The sequence below is a fragment of the Platalea leucorodia genome, assembly GCF_965183815.1.
Source record: "Platalea leucorodia genome assembly, chromosome: Z".
Taxonomy (NCBI): domain Eukaryota; kingdom Metazoa; phylum Chordata; class Aves; order Pelecaniformes; family Threskiornithidae; genus Platalea; species Platalea leucorodia.
The window spans coordinates 32,245,304-32,264,885 of NC_138858.1; the positions used below are offsets into that span (position 1 = coordinate 32,245,304).

Consider the following 19,582-nt stretch of genomic DNA (forward strand, 5'->3'; position numbering starts at 1 on the left):
TCTTTCAGTACAGCTAGAGACTCTGAATAAGAGTCTTAGCAGGTTCAAAACAAACAGAAGGAAATGGTTCCTTTTACAGTATGAACTCACTGTCCATGGTGGATTCTAAAATTTTGCATGGATTCAGGGGGAGACTGGACAACACTGGCAAAGAAATCTGTTAGAGGATCATAGGAACTGCGTCTGGCTTTGGAAGTCTTGGAGCAGCAACGTGTTGGTACTAGATTACTCAGAGGAAGCAAAGATTTCATGCTGTATTTAAACACTTCTCTGTACATCCACTTTTGACATGTGCTGGGAACAAGATCTTTGGGTAGACAGACTTTTCATTTGAATGAATGTATGGCTGTTCCGGTGTTTATTGTAGATTTCATATTGATTGATTATAGCTGTGCAGTGTTTTAAAACTATTCAGTTTTAAATGTTCTGTAATGCGTGTGTATTGGAACTTTATTTTTTTAGAGAGAGGGAAGAGAATGGGCAGTTTCAGCAACACTTGTTCACTCATTTCTAAAAATTAAGTGGTATTGAGGCATGGCAGTTTGCTGCAGGCTAAAAAAACCCTTCAGATTTTTCTTTGACATACTCTCATTTCCCCTGATATTGGAGTAACCTATACAAATTCAGGAAGTACGTAACTTTTGGAGGTAATGTGCTTTGCTACATGGGAGCTTTTGAAGTCACTTAGTGTAAGCTTATATAGTTTAAGAAAATATTATGTTAGAAAACTGTGGCTTGAAGGTGCTCAAGCCTTTGGTAATGGTGGCCTAATACAGTAAAAGGAATGGGACATAAAGCATGAGGAGAAGTGAAAATCTCCAAAACCACTGTTTGTCAGAAGCCAATAGGTTATACTGGGGGGACAGTGTCTTAATGTCCAAATGCCAGAGTCAGAATTGGACAATAGGCTAAATGGGACCTCTGACTTCAGTCTCACCCAGCGTAACAGTTCTTAGGTCCAGAACTGCTGGAAAAAGGTAGGACAGAAAGGGATCTTCAGGCACACCAGCACATGCGTACATGCTTTTCTACAGCTGGGAACAGGAACGCAGTTCCTTGATCCTTACTGATCACTATATTTAAAGAAGTTGCCCAGGCATGTCACTCCGCCTTGGTCTGTGCACATCTGCATGGAAGTAAGTTTTCTACTACTGCTATTAATTATATGTCAGTACAGGTTACAAAGATCTGTGTGGTGAATGGAAAACTACCTTCCTTGATGAATCGTGTGTAATCAAAACTTTAATTATTTTCATTTCGGAACCATGTTTTGAATAGTAAATAGCAAATAAAACATAGAATCAGATACTGAACGACAAAGATAAAATTTCAAATAGTTGCTTATTCCATTATAGGCAGTGAATGAAGCTGGATTTCTGTAGAAAAATTGCATACTCGCACAGAGATTCTTATCGTAACACCAATATATGATAGGTGAGTTAGTTTCACAGACAACCCTCTCTGACATTTCCTAAGTTTTCAGTATTTGAATTCAATGTCTTCTGCAATGTTTTTCTGTGAGTAGATTGTTCTCATGATATTTTTGGTCCAGCCAATAGCTTAGAATGGAATGTAGAAGATGATGCTGTAGTTCTTGAGCATAAAGATGATGGACGCTATGCTCAATTTGACTTACACATTCAATTTTTTTTTTTGGGGGGGTGGGGAGAGAACTACCATTTCTGGTTATTTCCATGCTGTGGAGGTTAAGACCTCTGTGATCTTCTACTTTGCAACTGTTGCCTACTAAAATACATTCTGAGTTTTACAATAAGGTATCTTAAAAAGATTAAAATATTAAGTAAGCTGCATGGCTGCGAGTCGCTTAATAGTTAACATTAATAAAACATAGTGTAAATGAGACTTTCATACTTAATTACATGTGTATTGAAAATACTTTTAATCATATTTTTGCATCAGTGCAACATCTGAAGAAAAAAAAAAGTAGTTTATTCAAGAAGGTTAGCTCTGATGACCAGATGCCTAGCAAATTAATTGAATGCTCCTAAATAATTAAAATAATAAAATAATGCATTAAATGTGGCAGGTTGTCTAAGTCAAGGCAGCAGTTGATACATAAAATTAAAGGAAGGCTAGAATATTTTCCATTATCTTGTCTGCACATCACAATTACCACACATGCCTTTTGTGCATGAATGCTTTCATTTTTGCTTTCTATTGAAATCTTGATTGACTGTGGCACCTACAAATACTTTATCTGAAAGACATTAGACTTGCATCTAATAAAGATAACAGTTTGATTTTGCCCTTCAGCTTCTTTCTCATTTGTATAGGTTTTTTTCAATTTCATGTAGACATAAATGTAATAAAAATCTCAAGTGAGCTGTTAACTGCAATTTTTATACTTGTTATGTTAATCTGTAATACCATGGTATTCTTAAGGATTTTTGTTTCACAAAATGGGTTAGAAAATAAAGAGAATAGAAGCAGAGTGGCAAATCAAAAGTAACAGTTTGAAGGATTTTCAAGATCTTTTAATAGATCATTTAATTGCAGAGACTGTTAGAGAGGCGATGACATCTATCTGTGGTGTTCAATTATGTTAAAGAAGAAACTAAAGTAAAGTTTAATATATTGTAAGTATGTAGGGGTGTTATAAAAAGCTTTGTGTGGTGTATCGTATTAATTCATTTCATGCAGAAGTCATTACTTGTTATGTATGAAAACAAGTATAAATAGTTGTTGAAACGAAACTTAATGTAGAACTTGCATAACTTCTAAGGGTCTTGAATCTGAAAACTTGAGCATTGAAGAATTGAACTTTGTCTCGGTAGTTATATTAGTCAAGTTAGGAAAGTCACATCTAAGAGATAATAAACTTAAGGCTGTAACATATTCATCTGGGCATACCAACACTCATATTTCACAGCACTTGCTTCTTTTGTGGCTTTTGTACTCTGGGCTTTGTATAGCATACAAATTGCCACTGCTTCTTTGGGAGGATTGTTGTCATGCAAACTCATCATCCTAATTTCTTTTATGTGCAATACAGAAAGTTAAATCAAATTACTTCAAATCACTGAAAATTAATTTAAATCAATTATATGAAGTTTGTATTTATACCTACAAAAGTAAAATCTAAAAATAAAATGAGTAGAAAACAGTCCTCCTTTCATCTCTGCCTGTGTTCCAGGAGTACTGATCAGTGAATTATGATTAATATTTTTTATATTCTAAGTCCTTTAAATGAAGATCTACATAAGTAAAAAATTACCATAACTTTGAGCTTAATTGCGTTAATTGGGATTATTTTTAATTACATTAAAGTTAAATTACGTTAAAGGTATTTGCAATTTAGGGTGTTCTTTATCTTGTGTTGTAAGTTTTGTGTTTTTATATTTATATTTTCATATTTTATATTTATATTTTCTATTAATATTAATAAACTAGAAATACAGCACCTTTACTGTAAAATTTCAGGTGAAGACTTGAGTATGGAAGTGTAGAAAAAGATAGAAAGTCTAGCCTCATTCATTGACTGGTCAGACTTTGATTTGAAAGTTCCCTAAGAATATGATTTTGTGTGTGCTTAAATAATGACTTTATTATTGGCCAGATTGTGATATCCGTGATTATACAAGGTAATATATAGCCAATCGCCCTGTTCAAGTCAATGGAGTTGTAGAATTACTCTTTTGGGAATAGTATTGTAATTTGTCCGTGTATGATTGTAGCGGAACAGTTCAATTGAAAACAGTATGGACACATTCTTAGTACTATAGATAAGCATTCGAAATATCTTGAAAATGGTAATCAACCAGGGAGTGGAACCCAATCCACTTCAGTTTGCATGAGTGATAGTTGTGATGTGATGTGGTCATCTGATATGAGCTGTGTGTGATATGTAGGAATGATACTCTCAGGGCGGAAAAAAAAAAAATAATGAGCCTTCCAGATAGTGATGCTCACTGTCCCTCAATAATTTATAGACTTGAACTTATTTTAAAATGTTCTTTATCCCTGAACCATGTCATGTACGCTTTAAAGATTCTCAGTGCAGCAACGTCCCGTGTGTGGGAATCCTGTCTTCCTCAAACACAGCTAGGAATCTGCTTAGTGCCCGCTGTTCCCAGCTTCCCCCAAAGATGAGAAGGCTTTGACTTACATCTATAGTATGGATCATAAAATCAGAATCTCTGTGGAAGCAGCATTGTCTACTGAGGTGGAATAGCGTTGACAAAGGGTGTGTCTTCACCAGCCCAGTGATAAAACTGTAACGCAAGAAGTAGTGTTATTTTGTTAGTACAAATAGAATTGGTTACCTTGTGTAAGATTATCTGTCAGAATATGTATGTAGAGTCTTCTGAGAGCATGTTTTTGGTTGTTAACGCAGTCTGAAGCCTATATTTTCACATATTCTTTGGTGTTGATGCTTGTGTTAACTAGATAAGGTTCTTAAAAAGCCTGAGTGGGACTTTCAGTTTGATAGATAAATGTACTCTACCTGTAGTTTATGTGCTCATACCCAAACATTTGGCCACTAAGTGCTGACTCACATACTTACCTTGTAGACTGTTCTAATTCTGCTCTAGGTGTTGAGAATGTCAGTGTTTCTTTAAATCATGGATTGGAGAATTTTCAACTAGACGGTCTTTTTGTCATGGACGTAAATCAGTGAGCAACCTAATTTTGTTTTACCCTGATCTTTGATTATTGCTCATCGACTTCCATGAAGTAATTGTTTTGAATTGTCATCTTGTGTTCTGTGTAATCTTTTTCATGGAGATAAGTAGGGTACAGATAGCTAAATATAAGTATTGAGAAGAGGTGTAGAAGAGGTCTGCCACGTCTCAAGAGACCATCCAAGAAACTGAGGTTGCATGCAAATTACCATAAAATACCTGCTTTTATAGAACTGATTTAGAGTTAATGGGTTAGTGGTAATGGATGAAATTAAGATTTCCTGTGTTTCATAAAAGCATGAATGTACTACAGAACTTGAAATGTAGTTACATTTTAGATAGATTTCAGTATTTTTTCTTTTGGATGTGGGATTTCACTAGATATCCAGGATTAACTGGTAATCCTGTATATTGGTAATTTTAACATCAGCTTGTTATTTGAGAATGGTTCTGGTCTTGAATTGGCCTGCATTTAATGTATTTGTAAGGGTCTTGTGATGTTTCTAATGCAATGTCTTCTATTCAATGTGCTATTAGGTATTTTTTACATCTGCTAACCAATTCTCCCACAGTGGTTTTCTTTCCTGAAAGAAAAGCTCGTGTGACCTTAACTTTAGCCTGGGCAGAACAAAAGACCTTCTGATAAACAGAATCTTGTAATGAGGAAATACTACCTTTCTTTCTTCCCTTGCTCATTGAAGGGGAGTGTTTTTGAGAAAATGAGGTGAATGATACTGGAAAATTTGAGTGTGTGTAAATGTAGACTTTGACAGAGTCAAAAGATACTTTATAGGGGTACAGAAGGTGTAGGCTGCACTTTGATTTCACTGTGAGGGCTTGTAACCACAGCAAAAGTTCTCCTGTAAATTTCTTGTAATGGATTTTGAGCAGGTTGTGTTCCGCTGTTCTATGTTGTTTGCAACTTAGAATTCAGTAACAAGCTTGCCTTCTGGCTGGATTTGTCACAACTATTTCTGATCTCTTGGAGCTGTAGAGGTACAACTTAAGTTTTGGATATATGCCCATTGTTTGCTTTTTATCATCTTGTATTGAGCTAATTAAGCATATTGCAGTAGTAGAATTTGGTACAAAATTTGTTTTCTCAGTGAAAACAACTCAGTCAAACTCTCCCTTTAATTTTAGAAATTAAAGTTTTTGCTACTTTTCATACCAGTTATTTCTTCAATCTCAGATATCACTTTCAATGACTTTTTTCACAGCGTGTTCTAGTATATTTCTATTGTTATGCTGCTCAGGACTGAGATTTCTTGAAACTCATAAGCTGTAGATTCCAAGTTATGATTGTTATCGTTATGTTATAGACATTGACTGTGCCAAAATAGTTGACATTTATTTCTTGGAGGCCACTAATTGTGCACTAGTTTCTTTTAACTGTCTTTTAGTCAGTGAAGCCAAACATGTATGATAAAACTGTACCTACCAAGTACTACATTTTGAAACTTATATTATGACATTATTTGCAATTCCAGAAGAGAGTAAAGAATTCTGTGCTTGTTGGTGGGGAGAAAAAAGAAAGAATGATAAATTTGAATAAAATTTGGTATCAGGGCACCTTGGCCGAATTCTTAGTACATTGGTCAGCACAAGTGTACCTTACACCTTTGCTGCTTAAGTGCTGCTTAACCTTGTATCTGAGAAATTAGAAAAAAATTTGTTCTCCCAGGACTGGGGAGTATGCTCAAAAAGTACAAAGAATATAACAATTATAATGTGATCAACTTAAAATTGTTCTGGAATTGTAGGGTGGTTAATGGACATAAATATAAGACTCATCAGAGAGAAGAAATTGAATCTGATATTACAGAGAAGGCTAGATATTATGGCAAATTTTTGAGATTTCATCTTTTTCTCCTTAAGTTATTAAAAATATTTAAATGGTTTAAATGAGCGTGTTGCTCCAAGAATGAAACTACTTTTATGAATGACAAACTACAATTTATGTGAGACGGGTACAACAACTTCTGCAAGCACACTAAAGAGATGACAGAAAGCCCTTTTACTAGTTAAATGGCCTGTGGCTAATTTTGTGTCCACTAAGCAATGTTTTTATATCAGTTCATAGAATCATAGAATCGTTAAGGTTGGCAAGGACCTCTGCGATCATTGAGTCCAACCTGTTAGCCTAACTGCCTCGTCCACCTCTAAACCATGTCCCTAAGCACCACATCCACATGTTTTTTGAATACTTCCAGGGACTGTGATTGTACCACTTCCCTGGGCAGTCTGTTCCAATGCCTAACCACTCTCTCCGTGAAGAAATTTTTCCTAATATCTAATCTAAATCTCCCCTGGCACAACTTGAGCCCATTTCCTCTCGTCCTGTTGCTTGCTACCTGGGAGAGGAGACCGACCCCCACCTCGCTACAACCTCCTTTCAGGTAGCTGTAGAGAGCAATAAGGTCTCCCCTCAGCCTCCTCTTCTCCAGACTAAACAACCCCAGCTCCCTCAGTTGGTCCTCATAAGACTTGTCTAGTCATTTATGTTAATTCTTTTCCTGTATTTTTCTTGGGTGACCTCTTCTTACTGCTTTCATACAATTACCAGCTAAACAGTTACAATTCAGTCTGGAGAATAATTAAGCAGTGTTCTTGGTTAGTATATTTTTTGTGGACAAACATTTACACCTTGGATAATCCTAGATAATCTGTCAATGTGGATCTCTCTCAAAGATCTTTTGTGTTCTTCAGGCATAAAATATCATTTTATGCATAAATGAATCAAAAGTATTTTTTCTGGATCAGTACTAATACCATCATTAAGCAGACCTTTTCATCATGAAGAGTTGGCATTGTATCTTCTCCAGTACCAAGTTGCTATGTAAGATAATTGGTAAAATATGTATTTTTTTAAATACTGTTTGCTTCACTTTAATTTCTGTCCATGTTTCTCAGGTAGTTCTCGTGCATAACAGAACAGGATTACGTATGTTTTCCTTGTACCCAGAAAAATAAAAATAATTTTTAAATGGCTTTATATTTGGATTTTCTTATCGTATGAATTTTACCTAGGTTTATAATACAAATGAAAGCAATTTTGGAGAATCCTTTTTACCCAATGTCATTATCGTAGACTTATTTTTTAGAGTAGAGTCAGGCTAATTCATACTGCACTTGTTTAAAAACTTAAAATTAATCTTTTCCTCCTATATGTTTTAAGAGAGGGCTGTGATGAAACTGTATAACTAGCAATGAGAACTCACTTTTAGAGTCTAAGACAAGGAGCCAGCACTTCTTGTTCCAACTTCGTGTTTGCTTGGTATTTGTCCTGTGGAACTGTTAGAGAAAGTCAACTCCTTTATGCCTCAGTTCTGCTTTCTGGAAATTAAGAATTTTTTAAAACAATTACTTTTTTAATAACTTTTTTTTAGCAGTAGCCTGCCAGTCTTTGTGAAATCTCTGAAATCACTTGAGAATAAATGACATACAATACAGTAAACTGTTGATGTTAAGAAGGCTTGGCAACATGGAAAAATATACTCTATAGAAGGATGCAAAATAAATAAATAAAGTTGAACTTCACAGAAGGTGTTTACTTTCAAATGTTATGTCCTTGATACAGTAAAATTGCTTATTATGCAGGACTGCTAAATGTATGGATTGCAGTTATTCATAGTACATCTTATGGTGATTCTTTCTAATGGTCTGGTACAAACACTAAAAAGACTAAGGATAAAGAATAGCAATTATTTTTGTAATAATAAAGATAATAAAGACTTTCTCATCTTTGCTGATTAGTGAGTAAATTGTTCCCCTTTGTCAACCTAGTTCTGCTGATGTTAGTGCTGTAACTTTGTGAAACTTCTGTGGTGTTGCATTATGACACAGTCAAAAGTATTCCTCTTGGCTCCAGCAAAAGACGTGCTCATCTCAGAGCAAGTAACACACCTGTGGTAAAGTGGAAGAGAGATTGAGAGCAAGTATTCAGAGAAAGTAGTAGGTGGTTAGATGTCTCTCACTATATTCCTTCCATTTTTCGATCTGATGTTTTCAGGAGCTTCTTGCTTTTACATTAATTACTATGCCTTTCTTTTCCTTTGTTTAATTGTTTGTAGGAATTGTGTTTTCAGTTTTTGAGAGCGTTACTCTCTTTCTAGAATGGAGTCTGAAAGGAGGTCAGGAAGGACTAAACTAGCGATGTTCTGGAAACTTTCCCCCTCTTTCTCCTTCTCATCTTCTCCCATTTTCCATGAAACATAGTGGTTTCTTGCTGTAATATAGTTAGGTTGAAGGGAAAAGAACCTGATATTTTCATTTTAGAGAAGGGAAGATTGGGTAGCTCATCTGAACTGTAGCTGAGGTGCTGTTCACATCCTGGTTAGAGGGTCAGATACCAGAGTTCAGTAACACTGAAACCTTGTCTTTAATTTTTCACTTTTCCCCTCACTCTTTTATCTTCATGTTCTCATCAACTGGATTAAATAATTATTTAATGAACTGAGCAGGTTTTGTGGAGTGGTACATAAATGATCATGAAAGTTGAAGCGTGGAAAGCAATCTTTGTTCATAGAAATAAAGACAAGATATAAAAAAGCAAAACAACCTCACCTGTTTTTAGTGGTACCACATATCTCTGTGAAAGTAGCCTCTTCTAGATAGAAAGTTGTGTTTGTTTACTGTATAGATGGTCTGGAAATGCTAGGTGAACCTAGTCTTTGTGGAATCCTCCTAAATTTATATACTGCAGTTGATTTTCATGTGTGCAGGGGTTGCAGTATGAACGTGAATGTAAAAAAAAAACAAAACCCAACAGTAAAATATTTCCTTAAAGGGTAAGAAAAATATGCCTAAATTTATTTTAAACTATTTCACTTCTTAACAAACAAACAAACAAAACCTCAAACTCCTGCAACTCCTCCCCCTGAAAATCTGTTGAAAAACTTAGGAGATGCATTTGATGTTTATACCAAATGTCTCAGAACCTAGCAATGACATAATAAAAAATTCTAAAACAAGTTTAAACAGTATTATGTATTGTAAAATATTACAAAAATTTCCTACTTGCTTTAATTATAAGATACCCGATTTTGCTTATCTTGCCTTATTAGGGTTCTTCCCAAGCAGCTCTCAGGGATGTGATGCTTTTCTCCGCCACAAGATGACTCTGATTTCTCCATCAATATTGAAAAAGTATGGAATTCCTTTTGACAAGGTACGTTAGTGTTTATTTTTAAACTGTGTATTCATGCATTCAACTAGATTGTTCACTATAAGGATTGTTTATGGTAAAGGTGGGGCGAAATTTTTTTTTTTTTTGTCAGGCACTGACTCCATGAAAAGATGAAAACAAATGCTTGTACTATTAGGACTTTTACATGGTTTAGCTTGGAATTTTCTAGCAGAAGACACTTGTAGCCAGCATAATCTTTATCCTAAAAGTTTCTGTGATTTTTAAGACATTACCAATATTTTTTATTTCTATTTTATTTCCATGCAAGCTTGCATGTGATTTTCTGTTGACTGAAACACTTTTTAACTAGCTGTATTAATTTAAGTTGTATACCTAATATTTTAAAATGAATGTTTGATTTCTTTTTTCCTGTATATTGTTTTTCTGATGCAATTAAATGTGACTTTTGTCAGTTTTATAATCTAAAGCGTTTCAGGTGAAATAAAACCAAAATAACTGTTACTAATTTCAAATATATTTTTAGAAGCTCTAACATATTAGAAAAAGAGTGAATGATTATTTTGTGCTGCTACGTAGTGGCAGACTGAACATTTGATGGTAACATATAAACAGAAAGTGGGAAGACTGACCGGCTTTCTTCTTTGTGGATGAATTTAATACATAGCTGCTTTCAAAAACACCTGAAATATTCAGTTTCTTCTCCTTTCCAACAAGGTTTTCTACCTTATTGTTTTCCACTTTGAACTTCCTACAGGTGCCAGCTAATAAAAACGTTTCTACTGCATTGCTTTTTCTTCAAGTATATTTATTCTATATCCTGAATGCTTTGTAAATTCTAAATTTCTAAATTCAAGAGCTTTGTAAGCCTACTCAGAAGAGTAGAGCTTGATTCAGAAGGTCCCCTGCCTGATCATCTGTTTACGTTATACTGAGTTTTTAAAAACCTTGTGATCATTAAGGGGTTATGATTCTTGGTTTCCCACTGCGCAGACTGTTTTAAGGCGTTCAGAAGAACCAGGCAATATATACTTTTTTCTCACTCTGTTCGTGCTGCAATATAGTCCCGTAAACTGTCCTCACCACACTCCTTGTTTATTATTGTGGTTTCTGTTTTGGTGTATGCAGTGTTTATTTATTGATACCATGTGGATCTGTGTATACAAACTTAGCTTGTGTTCCTCAGCCTAGAATATTGGATAATGCAGTGCTTTCTATCTGTTCTAGTTGATATTTTTGTAACAGTATGAAAGGTAGCCCATAGAAATAATATTTAAGTTAATGTTTTCATGTATATTATTGTCGTGGTTTAACCCCAGTAGGCAACTAAGCACCACACAGCCACTCACTTGCTCCACCCTGGTGGGATGGTGGAGAGAATTGGAAGGGTAAAAGTGAGAAAACTCGTGGGTTGAGATAAAGACTGTTTAACAGGTAAAGCAAAAGCTGCGCATGCAAGCAAAGCAAAGAATTCATTCCCTACTTCCCATTGGCAGGCAGGTGTTCAGCCACCTCCAGGAAAGCAGGGCTCCATCGTGTGTAAGTTACTTGGAAGACAAATGCCATCACTCCAAACATCACCCTTCTTCTTCCCCCAGTTTTTATTGCTGAGCATGATGTCATATGGTATGGAAGATCCCTTTGGTCACTTGGGGTCAGCTGTCCTGGCTGTGTCTCCTCCCAGCTTCTTGTGCACCCAAGGTACTCGCTGGTGGGGTGGTGTGAGAAGGCCTGGACTCTGTAAGCACTGCTCAGCAGTAACTAAAACATCCCTGTTCAACACTGTTTGTGGCACAGGTGGGATGAAGCCACTAATTCGTTGTATGCCTTTTGGAATATCAGTTTACTTTTCATGCTTAAATCAACCTATGTATAAAATTGAAGAAAGGTAGGCATTTGGAATGATACTGCCTGCCTTGGAAAGCAAGCTTTTTTGAATAAATTACTCATCTAAGAAGCAGTTTGTTTTCTGAATGATATATTATCACATGGAAATGTAGTTGCTGAGTTCAGGTTTTGTAATATTTAGGTAAATACTGATTCCCTTCATGGCCTTGTGGTTTATCATGAAATGTCAGATGAAACCTTCCAAACTTGAAGGTTTTATAACTAGATTTATAGTTTTGGATTTACAGAACATTACTCTGAACAGTATCATTTTCAGCACTTGGTGTTTAAAGTAGCATATTGCAGAATGCCAGCATATTTGTTTTCAGTACCAGACATTAGAGGGGGGTATGGGAGTTGATGTTATTATTTCAGTGTCTTGATTTTTCCTGTATTCTAATCTAAAAAAAAAAAAAAGCTAGAAATAATTTAATATTTAAGTTTGGTTCTGTCACCTAGTCTTGGGAAGAAGCAGACTGTACCCAAGAGTAATCGTAATTAATGGGATTCAGCGAGAAAGTGAATAGAGAAAACCAGGCTGTGATCTCTCATGGCTCGAAGTGATAGAAGTGGAAATGTGCTGAATGCTGATAAGTCAGCCTCTGCCTACCAGGTGGCAGCTGAACTGCTGCTTGTTGCAATAGAACACCTGCTAAACTGTCAGCAGTGGGAGGGTGTATTGAGATAAATTTTAGAATTGTTAGCATTGAGAATAATCTTTCTTAAACATTCCCACAGCGATTGTTGGAGTGCTACAGTAGCAGTTATAATATATGCACCTGTATGGGCATTTGCATGTATATACTAAATATGAACCTGCAAAATTCAACCTTGCAAAGTGCAAATGCAGAATGTAAGATCCAATTCTTTAGCTTTCTTAGCTAAGTATATTTTTCTTGTTTTCCTCTCTTTCCTTCATCCCATAATCAGAAATATAAATCTTTAAGTGCTGTCCCTGTGTATTTATTCTTGCATTGAGCAAAAAAAAAGCACACAAAGAATTTGTAACACTATAAGATGAGAATTTTGAAGGAGAAGAAAGGGAGGATTCTAAAAGTGGAAATTGAATGTAAGACAACTATGCCAGCAAAAAGCTGAGGTTTAAGACATGACATGTTAATAAGAAAAATTTTTAGAATTGTGAGTTTCAATTTTGGTGATTGTTTGAAATTTAACTCTCCGCTTTTGCAATTTCAAATAATAAGTGTATTTCCCCAAAAAGAGTCTTACTTGTCCTTCCAATTTTTCTTGCTGTTTTGCTTATGCAAGCATTGTCACAGAATGAAAACAGCCTAGTTAATCTCTAAGAAGAATCTCTACTGGCTGCTCATGGCTTGGATGAGTATACTCTTCGCTGGGTAAAAAACTGGCTGGATGGCCAGGCCCAAAGAGTTGCCGTAAGTGGAGTTAAATCCATTTGGTGGCCAGTCACAAGTGGTGCTCCCCAGGGCTCAGTACTGGGGCCAGTTCCCTTTAATATCTTTATCAATGATCTGGATGAGGGGATTGAGTGCACCCTCACTAAGTTTGCAGATGACACCAAGTTGGGTGGAAGTGTCGATCTCCTGGAGGGTAGGAAGGCCCTGCAGAGGGACCTGGACAGGCTGTATGAGATTCAACAAGGCTAAGTGCCGGGTCCTGCACTTGGGTCACAACAACCCCATGCAAGCTACAGGCTTGGGGAGGAGTGGCTGGAGAGCTGCCTGGTGGAAAAGGACCTGGGGGTGTTAGTCAACAGCCAGCTGAACATGAGCCATCAGTGTGCCCAGGTGGCCAAGAAGGCCAATGGCATCCTGGCTTCCACACTTGGAAGAGTGTGGCCATCAGGACCAGGGAGGTGATAGTGCTCCTGTACTTGGCACCGTGGAGGCCATACCTTGAGCACTCTGTTCAGTTTTGGGCCCCTCACTTCAAGAAAGGCATTGAGATGCTGGAGTGTGTCCAAAGAAGGGCAATGAAGCTGGTGAAGGTTCTGGAGCACAAGTCTTATGAGGAGCATCTGAGGGAGCTGGGGTTGTTTAGCCTGGAGAAGAGGAGGCTGAGGGAAGACTTTATTGCTCTGTACAACTACCTGCAAGGAGGTTGTAGTGAGGTGGGGGTCTGTCTCTTCTGCCAAGTAACATGCAATATCTAGCCCAGGTTTGGTCTAATATCTAGCCTAGATATTAGGAAAAATTTCTTCACTGAAGAGGTTGTCAGGCACTGGAACAGGCTGCCCAGGGAAGGGGTTGAGTCCCCATGCCTGGATGTATTTAAAAGACCTGCAGATGTGGTGCTTAGGGACATGGTTTAGTGGTGGATGTGGCAGTGCTAGGTTAATGGTTGGACTTGATGATCTTAAAGGTCTTTTCCAACCTAAACAATTCTATGAAGTGTCCTTATTTTCCCATAATCAACAAGTGCATCTTATTGAATAGTCATCAGTCATTACTCAGGTTATTTGCTTCATTTAAATGGATGTTTGGTTTTTAGTGGGCCTGCCATTTAGTGTGTGTTTCATGTAAAAAGGCATATCAAACAGAGTATGGGGAATCTCTTTTTACTTCTGAATCTCGTGGTTTGTTGATTAACCCTTATCAGATAGTTCAGTAGACAGTGTGCCATTTCTAGTCTCTGACTAGGCTGTCCTTGATACAGTCTTTGGTAGTCTGGCTTTAAGAGATGAAAGCTGTCTCCAAGTGGAGAGAATATTAGTGACTGACAGGAAGTGCTGTCTCTCCTTTTCTTCATGTCCAGAGGAGAGCAGCAGTCCATCCAAGTACAGGAACATGAGATTTCTCTCTTGAAAGAGAATATCTTGGCCAGTGATTTGTTTACCTTACCCCACCTTTTTTTGTAATTTACTCCAGAAGCCTTTTATATCTGATCTCTCCTTTATAACTACTAGGAATTTGGTTTCTTTTTGACAATACAAAATGTAATTACTATGACAGTGGGTTTTAGGTTTTTTGTTTGTTTGTTTTTCTTTTTTCTGCTTTCTATAATTTCTTGTTAAGTTAGTGGCCTCAGCACACTTTTCTTTTGGTTGCTTTTCACTGAACTTGTAAAGAACAGAGCAGTCCTTTGGAACTATGCTTGCTGATTCTCTGAAGCAATGTCAGAGCATAACTGTAACGAAGCTTTTCCTCTTTGAGAATCTCCTTCCAGGCCCCTTGTCCTTTAGGTATTTGGAATTCTTGTTATCAATTTTACCAGAGTCCTTCTGCTCTCTTAAATTTTGCTTAAAGAGAAAGAGGGGAAGGACAGGGGCAGATTAAAATTTGTTTTAATGTAATGTTTAAAGTGGTGTTTTAATCGTTTTACATTGAGACATTCTGCATGGCATTTCCAATGCAAGAATCCCCTTGGTGTTAGTAGCTGTGAGGCTGAAAAATTGGTGCAGGGCAGTTGTCGTTAATTCTTCTTCCTCATTTCCTATCCAAAATAAAGATACTGCCTAAGGGGATCCAAATGTATCCAGTGTGTTCCTTTGGGATGAACAACATCATTTTCTTTAACTTCTAAGGCTCATTAACTTAGAGTTTCTCCTACTTTATGCTTGATCATCAATAGTAAGTAACTTAAAAGGCAAATCAGGCCCTCAGTCACAGGTCTTCAGATCATAGTTTTTGAAGTGGGTGGGTATGGGAGAGAAGGGTGAGAATAAGATCTCTCTTCAGTCTTTCCAAGAAAAGTTCTGGTGCCATTCTAGAGACACATCTTCAGGGTGGTGGACAGAATAATTTCTTCAACAATTAATTTGTATTAGTATTTTGGGATGATAATTGTGGGTATTTTGGTCCAGCCTGTCTCTGCTTCCTCTCAGTAAGGAAGATCAATATATTCTTTGCACTGTCTTTTCTAGCTCCCTGTACTTCCAGATTTTATTACCAGTGAACCTCTGCTCCAAGATTAGCTTTTTTGAAAGTACTTTCTGAATTTTCAAAGTAATACGTGTAGCTATGTATTTTATAGTAAACAACATTGTCTCAAATATACTATTTCTGCTTGCATTAAATCGCAACTATGTGCAGGGTGAAAAAAATTCTTTCTTTCTAGGTAGCTGCAAAGGCAGATATAGTTTTCTTTGCTTCAGGAGCAGAACTGCGTTTGTAATGTGGCTGACTTGGAGATTTTTATTTTTTTTTTTCTTAGGTTACACAAGAGGCAGGAGAATTTATGATTACTTTCCCATATGGATACCATGCAGGATTTAACCATGGTTTTAACTGTGCAGAGTCAACAAACTTTGCCACCATCCGATGGATTGATTATGGAAAAGCAGCAAAGTTGGTAAGTCATATTGCAGAAAATTGATGCATAAGGAAATCTTTCCTGGGGTTATTTCTTTGTGAGAATCTGTGGAAACCGGTGAGAAAGGGAGAACTATTAGATCAGGTAGCACCTTATGCTGCCATTGAAATTTTATTTATAGTTGTTCTTTTTATAGTGGGTATTATACTTCCAGGAATGTGTATTCCTCTCAGCAGTGAGTTTTGTTTGCAGTTTAATGTATATATTGTTCTTCAAAACCAGTTCTATTTATGGATATTTTTAAGTTGAAGCTGCATATACTGAGGTTAGTATATGTGAAGACAACTGACTTCTGCTCTTAAACCTCCTCTAAGCTCTACTGTTTGTGAAAACACTTTATTTAAACCAGGAATTTTGATACCTGGAAAGAAACATAAATAATGAAACTTTAAACAAAGTTTAAAGAAACAAGTTCAACTTTTCTCATCCTTAGTGTCATCACATATCTTGTAGTATAAGATAATAAAGGAACTGTGAACTCAGAGTAGATATATTCAGGTTTTCAAATGAGGTGTGTTTTACTGAAGATATTTTAGACTGAAATTTTGTTGTGGCATACATTTTTTGCTTCTTTTCATGTACAGCATGTGAATAAACACACAAAATCAAGAGAGCGTGCAATTTGTTCAGCAGAAGTTTGTTACTGTTTTTCAATATTCTGTGATTTTTCTCAGAATTATGGCTTATGTAAGCTTTGGTTAGTATGCTTCCCAAAATGTTTAAGTCAGAGGCATTTTCTGCATTGACTTGTTTGTTATTGAAGGAACTCTTTCCAATAGTGATTTGCTTAATATATTAGCTGATAAGATGACATGGAATAAAGGGCAAAATCAGATGTGCAGGTTCAACAATTAAGTAATGATAATGAACTCTCATTAAACACTTGGGATTGGAACACCATCATGAGAAAGTTCTCAAGCAGTGGAAATTCATGATTCTAGGCACTATTGATTGTTATTGTTAATGAGATTGAATTATCTTCAAAGGGAAAAAGTTTATAAGAATTTTTTTTCCATGTACTCTGTATGCATATAGTAGTGAAAGCATTGAAAACTTAAGTGTGCATCTAATATGTTGAGGCTGGTCTTTACCTTTAATGGGAAAGTTGTGTTTTTAACAGACAACAGATAAGATGTTGACTGTAAAGTTAATAGGAAAAAAAAATCTGTATTTGATAGTTTGGAATTTCTATAGATAGTACAGTAAAACAAAGTTGAGAGGAATATGGGCATGGACAAGTATGAGGTAACTGTGGCAGGTAAAACTCCTGGATTTTAAAATGTATGAATGTGCTGCAGCTCTAAAATAGATTCAGCTGAACTTCAAGAATGGCAAACTTTTATCTGCATATGTAGCAAAGCTGAGGTAATGATACCTGCAGCTACATCCCTTTCAGTGTACAGGCTTCATATTTTTTATGTTTTAAAAAAATGGTCTACCATTTGGTGTGCAGCTGCCCCAGTACAGACTATTAAATGTTTTATGCCTCCAGCGTGCCTCTCAGTTATTGTATTATACTGTAAACTTAATGTCACATTTAAATTCAGCAGAGTTAGAAGATAATTTTTTAAAGCTAATGAAATTTTATTCCTTTACACCAGTTCAAAAGTGCTGCTGAAATTCTGAATTTTTAGCTAGGAAGTCTTGGCGTATACACTCTAAATACAGTTTTATTTAGTCAAAGTTCTCTAGCATATGGATAAAACTTTCATCTTAGGACACTGAATTCTGTTATTGCACATAGGAGCAGTATTGTGCATATATAGTATAAGAAATTAAAGTAGTTCTATGGTGTCTGCAGTTGAATTTAAATGTCTGAAAGTTTCAAAGTGGCAGCTGAAGCAATAATTACTAGTCTCCCTCTATAAAGAAATCTTAGATACCATTGCCAAATGTGAACTCCAGTTTCTTTGGCAAATGGTCAGAGTACTTAATGTTACTTGCTTATTTTTTATTGCTTATTACCACAAGAATAAGAACTAAAGTTTATTTTTCTTCTCTTTTTAAATGAAAAAGAACATGCTAGGAAGTGCTAATAGTAGGATTTTTAAATATTTTTTTAATGTAAATGTGTAAGAAGAGAACTAATGGAAAGGTGGTGAAATAATTCCTCATAATACTTACTTATACTTGTTTATGCTGTACAAATAGGGTAAACAAGTCAAACAGGGAAAGTACTATAACTTGTTATCTGTTCTTAAGTTGTAATTATATGATACTTTGAAAGCACACACAAGTTATGGAGTTACTGCAAATTGGATACTCTGTTTCTTGGTTATGGTGTTTCTCTAGAAAAACATGAGGAGAGCTGTGATTAGTTTTATCACAACCTCAGGAAACTTCCTGAAAGTATTAATTAAAAAGGTAAGAAGTCTAAGTGCCCAAAGAATACTGATATTTAGAGAGTTTTATTTGCAACTCTGGTAATTTAATTTAAAAGAAAAAAAAAAAAAACCCACACAACATTCTATTCCCATTTGTCATTCTTCGGACTACTGATTTTGTGTTTGACTTATCTTTCCTTTCTGTATGTGATACGTACAAGAATTTTAATTGAAAAAAATATTTTGGATCCCCTAGTTCCCCTGTATTGTACTGCAGAAATTGCCTGTGTCAGCAATATGCAACAGTATCTAGGTCAGTTTGTTGCTGTTTTCTCCTTAGAGAATATTGTATACTGATGACTGATGATTTGTCTTCTTACAGGAACACTTTTATTTTTACAGAATAGTTTCTAATTGCTTACAGCTGGATTTCTGTCTTAGAAAAAGAAAAAATCCTGAAGTACAATCAATATTCATTCTCATTAATTTTGGAAAAAATAATCAGGCAAAGATTTCCACTAAAGTTGTAGTAAATATTTAGGCTGTGTGACGATACTGCTTTCCTGCATGAAATGAGATGGTGTTAAAGGTTCTGTGAAATTGATTGCAAATGTTAAATCAGAGATCATTTAGACCCTCAGTATTGGAAACTTTGGTTAAGCAGAAACCATGGATGCAAATTCCAGAAATTTATTTTATGTCTTTTAAAATGCTAAACTTGTGATCTTGGTTTCACTATGCGTACCCTACTTACCTGTAGTAGTTGAACCCTGGGAGCAAGGGTGTACCCTCCGGCTTATTTTCTAAAGTTTGTGTAAGACTTCCACTCAGGGGGTGACATATGAAGGGTAACACCAGGTGGCTCTTTGCTACAAGTCAACTGCTGCTTTGAGCTGTGTTCTCACTTTTGGACAGAATTAGGTTGGACGGAATTAAGCAGAAGTAAAAAGTAGATTAAAAAAAAAGCGTAAATGGAGAAGTAACAGATATATTACAAGTCCCCCAACTCCAGGGGAGAAACAGTGTAGTTTTTGCTGTCTTTTTCCACTGGCAAGAACACACAGGAAGAGAAAAAGGAGATACTGGTGAAAGGAACAAACCAGTCATGCTCTCCTGAAGATGCTTGGCAAATGAGTGTGGTGCAGAGGGATGTTGGTGAAGTGCTGATGTATGGTAATGGCGGGAATCAAAGGTAGGTAGTGCTCAGCTCACAAGTACTTTAGTTGCGTTTGTTATGTTCTGTGAGGATGAGAGGCGCTCTAAGCTTTGGATATTCTTAATCATCATCA

The 19,582-nt window shown here is 36.1% G+C and overlaps 1 protein-coding gene across 1 annotated transcript in view; it reads left to right on the plus strand.

Moving 5' to 3' along the window:
* KDM4C (lysine demethylase 4C) overlaps positions 1-19,582 on the plus strand; it is a gene marked incomplete at its 3' end in the record, with an annotated part of 291,227 nt that overhangs the window by 57,211 nt on the left and 214,434 nt on the right. Inside the window, exons 7-8 of the mRNA XM_082335703.1 lie at positions 9,710-9,813; positions 15,811-15,948. Of these exons, the coding sequence (XP_082191829.1) occupies positions 9,710-9,813; positions 15,811-15,948 (242 nt within the window). The remainder of the gene's footprint in view (positions 1-9,709; positions 9,814-15,810; positions 15,949-19,582) is intronic.